Source organism: Triticum urartu, chromosome 6A (assembly GCF_056163025.1).
Source record: "Triticum urartu cultivar PI428250 chromosome 6A, HENAU_Tu73, whole genome shotgun sequence".
In the NCBI taxonomy this organism is placed as follows: Eukaryota; Viridiplantae; Streptophyta; class Magnoliopsida; order Poales; family Poaceae; genus Triticum; species Triticum urartu.
The window spans coordinates 51,780,791-51,785,608 of record NC_141878.1 but is presented as its reverse complement, the minus strand read 5'-3'; the positions used below and the strand labels follow the sequence as shown (position 1 = coordinate 51,785,608).

The 4,818-nt window shown below is 48.2% G+C and overlaps 1 protein-coding gene across 1 annotated transcript; it reads right to left on the bottom strand.

Annotated features, from left to right (window-relative positions):
• Window positions 1-475: 475 nt before the first annotated feature.
• Window positions 476-2,734, bottom strand: LOC147963844 (uncharacterized). Its single transcript, XM_087526779.1, has one exon. The coding sequence runs from the start codon at window positions 2,732-2,734 to the stop codon at window positions 476-478; it is 2,259 nt and encodes a 752-aa protein (XP_087382905.1).
• Between the last annotated feature and the right edge of the window lie 2,084 nt (window positions 2,735-4,818).

Genomic DNA, 4,818 nt, shown 5'->3' with positions numbered 1-4,818 from the left:
GATTTAACTTACTTCTCGAGCATTTGAGTCATGTCCGCATAGTCGTGGGGATCTTTTCGTCTTGAGTCTAAGACGGTTACTAGTTCCTGCTCAAGCTTAATCTCTAGTAGAATATAGTGGTAACTGCACACGCATGCATAACTCATCAATTACATTACTATAACCTTGACTAATATATAAGGGAAACCGAATACGCACAAGACAGTAACACTCACTTGAAGTTGTAAGGAAAGAGTATTATATCTTTTTTTCAGTTATTACCAACGATTGTAGCAAATTGGCCTCGGTAGCTACGGCATGAAATTTAACCTGAGTTGCATCTATGAGATATGTGTTAATGAACCCAATATCACTGACTTGTCTTTTCTTCAATTCGGCGATCTTCAATCTGCATAATATAGTGAGGATGATTATAAATACATGCAATGAAAGAGCTGAGCTATATAGAGAGACTTAATGACAGAAGTAGTACTACTTACAGATAGTAGCAGGTGACCGTTGTTTTATCGAGGGCCAATTGATTGAAAAACTGAAAGAACTCCTCAAATGGAACAGGCAACAGTTCAATTCCAACGAGGTCATGCTCCTTTTTAACTTTCACATACAAAGTACTCCTCCCCCCAGAGTCTCTGCAGATTTTCAAGTACCAATCATGCAATCTTCGCATCATTGTTGATAGAGATCTTTCATCTTTGACGAGAGGCTTCCCGTACTCGTATCCTTGTATCTGCACCTCCATGAAATCATAATGTACATCATCGGGCAGGTAATCGCCAAGATTGCTATAACCGGGCACCATCCTCGGATCATTAGCGACGTTGTCGCTAGGCACCTTGAGCAGGGGGCATGATTGCTTCGCTTGTTCGCTGAGCTGGGCAATTTGTTTCCCAACTCGTCGTTCTTTCAGTCTTTGATCATTGACAGTACTTCCCGATCGCTCCGCTTCGGCAAATTCCTTTCCAATAATGCGCTCATAGTTTCCTTTCGGCGAAGACTTGGGTGGTTTTGTCAAGGCAGCCAGAGTGCGCTTCGCTTTCACCGGATCTACCTTCTCCTCCGGAGGTGGATGTTTCTTTGCTTTCACCCCTTCAAAGTAGTTCCTCACTTCTTCTCGTGCGATCTCGGCGTTCTCCTCCGGGGTCCTCTCGTATGGTAACTTCTCTGGAGTCTTCAGAGAAGGACCGAATCTGTATTTCCTCCCGCCTCTGGCTGTACTGCTAGACGCCGGCAGAGCAGACGGAGCGGTTGTCTTCTTTACTTGCTTACGAGGCGGAGGAGAAGGACTACGACGCGCCGGAGCAGCCGGAGCGGCGGCAGGTCTCTTTCGCCCTTGCTGACGAGGCGGAGAAGGAGGAGGTTGGCTGCTCGGGCGCGTCGGCGCAGGCGGAGAAGGAGGCGGAGTGCCGTCACGCACCGGAGAAGGAGTCGGTCGAGTGCCCTGATTGTCACTCGCCGGAGGAGGAGGCAGTGGAGGAGGCGGGGTGCCCTGACTCACCGGAGGAGGAGGCGGTGGAGGAGGCGGAGTGCCCTGACTTGCTGGAGGAGGAGGAGGAGGCGGAGGCGTCCAGTTCGGAAGGTTGATGAGCTCCTTCCGCCATAGGCATGGAGTCTTCAGAGCAGACCCCAGCCTAGTCTCCCCTTCACCGGTAGGGTGGTCAAGCTGGAGGTCCTCAAATCCCTCCATTATTTCATCCACCATCACCCTAGCATATCCTTCTGGAATCGATCGGCAGTGAAAAGTTGCGCCGGGTTCAGTAGGATAAACAGAGCCAACAGCCGCCTTGACCTTCAAATTCATCCACTGTGTCATAAGGTGGCAATTTTGAGACTCCGTGATAACATCCACGGGATAGCTGGCACGAGCCGTCAAGCCATGCTCCGGCTGAAGCAGCTCGGTGGAAGCCACGCTGCTTCTCCGCTGAGATGGCGGGGTAGCTTCGGGGGAAGCTTCGGCAGTACGTTTGCTGCGATTTGCTTCTCGTTCCTCTATCGCTTGTACCCTTGCTTGCAGCGCCTGCATTTGGGTCTGCTGCAATTTTTTCCTCCTCTCCTGGGATTTGTAACCGCCTGCGTCCGGAAACCCAATCTTCCACGGAATGGAGCCTGGCGTGCCTCGTGTCCGTCCAGGGTGCTCAGGATTCCCGAGGGCCATTGTGAGCTCGTCGTTCTCTCTATCTGGAAAGAACGTCCCTTGCTGCGCTGCTTCAATATACTGCTGAAGCTTCCTGACTGGTATGTCCATTTGATCGTTCGTCCAAATGCACTTCCCTGTTACAGGGTTCAAGCTTCCGCCAGCCCCGAAGAACCAAGTCCGGCAATGGTCTGGCCAGTTAATTGTCTCTGGTTCGATCCCTTTATCAACCAGATCATTCTCAGTCTTGGCCCACTTAGGCCGGGCTACGAGGTAGCCACCTGACCCCGTGCGATGGTGATGCTTCTTCTTCGCAGCATTTTGCTTGTTTGTCGCCGACATCTTCTTACTCTTTTCCGATGTCTTGTGGGCCACAAATGCGGGCCAGTGATCTCTGATCTTCTCATATCTGCCCTTGAATTCTGGTGTCTCTTTATTTTCGACAAACTTATTCAGCTCTTTCTTCCACCTCCTGAATAGTTCTGCCATCCTCTTAAGAGCAAAAGACTTGATTAATTGCTCTTTAACTGGCTTCTCTGGATCATCCTCTGGCGGTAGGGTGAAATTTGACTTCAGCTCAGTCCAAAGATCATTTTTCTGCATATCATTGACATAAGACACCTCAGGGTCTTTTGTAGCCGGCTTTAACCATTTCTGGATGCTGATCGGGATCTTGTCCCTAACCAAAACCCCGCACTGAGCAACGAATGCGCTCTTTGTCCGAAGGGGTTCAATCGGTTGGCCGTCGGGCGCGATTGCTATGATCTCAAACTTTTCATCCGAGCTTAACTTTTTCTTCGGGCCTCGTCTCTTTACCGAAGTTGTGCTTGATCCGGAGGGCTAGAAAAAAGGACAAAGACTTAATTAATATGTGTACATACCAAAACAATGAATGCATCAATTAGCTAGTCAGCAGAAGCTTAACTAATATATATACCTGGCCGGACTCGGTTCGGTCACCGGAGACGTCATCACGGTCTCCTTCTTGCACCGGCATTGGGTCACCGGAGCCGTCCTCACGGTCTCCTTCTTGCACCGGCATTAGGTCACCGGAGCCATCATAATCATAGCCAGTTGCTTCCAGACCATCGGTGTCGTTGAGAAACAACGAGACGACGGCATCACTTCCTCGTGCGATTATGTCCCCCAACAACTCTTCTTGTACTTTGTCCCGGGCGGTGTCCATAGTTTCTACAAATATTGACAACATGGCAATTATTATTCAAACATGACAGATGGATATATTAGTGGCAAACGTAGAACTAATATTAATTAGTGGCCTCGACGCTGCTTCTCTAGGGTTTGGGGTGGCCTCGATGCTGCTTCTCTAGGGTTTGGGGTGGCCTCGACAACGCTTCAAGGATAAAAAAAGATGAGGAAGAAGAAAAAAAAGAGGAACTCCTCTATTCTTTCTTCTCCTCTTTTTTTCTTCTTCTTCATCTTTTTTTTATCGGGAACGAGGGTCGTCGAGGGTCCCCGAGCGGTAGAGAAAACCCTAAATAGCAAGTATCGTGGGTGTGAGATACATGTGGCCGTCGGTGTCGGACACTACATCAACGTCCCACAAGTGACGTGGGCGTCGAAGCCCGCGCCACTTGTGGGACGTGGATGTAGCGTCCGACACTGACGGCCACATGTATCTCACACCGACGATACATTCTATTTAGGGTTTCCTCCACCGCTCGGCGACCCTGACCCTCGACGACCCTCGTTTCCGATAAAATAAAGAGGAAGAAGAAGAAAAAAAAGAGAAGAAGAAAGAAACGAGGGTTTGGGGTGGCCTCGACAACGCTTCAAGGATAAAAAAAGATGAGGAAGAAGAAAAAAAAGAGGAGAAGAAAGAATAGAGGAGTTCTTCTCCTCTTTTTTCTTCTTCTTCTTCTTCCTCTTTATTTTATCAGAAACGAGGGTCCTCGAGGGTTAGGGTCGCCGAACGGTAGAGGAAACCTTAAATAGCAAGTATCGTGGGTGTGAGATACATGTGGCCGTCGGTGTTGGACACTACATCCACGTCCCACAAGTGATGTGGGCGTCGAAGCCCGCGCCACTTGTGGGACGTGGATGTAGTGTCCGACACCGATGGTACATGTATCTCACACCGACGATACTTTCTATTTAGGGTTTCCTCTACCGCTCGGCGACCCTCGACGACCCTCGTTCCCGATAAAAAAAGAGGAAGAAGAAAAAAAAAGACTCCTCTATTCTTTCTTCTCCTCTTTTTTTTTCTTCTTCCTCTTCTTTTTTATCCTCTTCTTCCTCTCATGTTTGATGACCCTCGACCCCTCGGTGACCCTAGACCCCCTCTCGACCCCCTCATGTCAAAGTTATCGGGTAGGGGGTATATCGACAATGACATACCCGATACATACATACATATCACATGCATCCATACATACATGAACAAAATTAATATCTACTAATTAACAACCTAAATAAAAAAACTAATACATATAGGAAGAAGAAGAATAAAAAGAGAAGAAAGAATAGAGGAGAAGACTTCCTCTTCTTCCTCTCCTCTTCTTCTCCCTCTTCTTCCCCTTCATCCTCGCCTCTCTCATGAATGTCCGACGTTCTCGACCCCCCCCCCACGTGTCAAAGAAAAAAAAGAAGAAAAAAAAGAGGAGAAGAAGAAAGGAATAGACGAGAAAAGAGAAAATAGAATATATATTCTATTTTTCTCTTCTTCT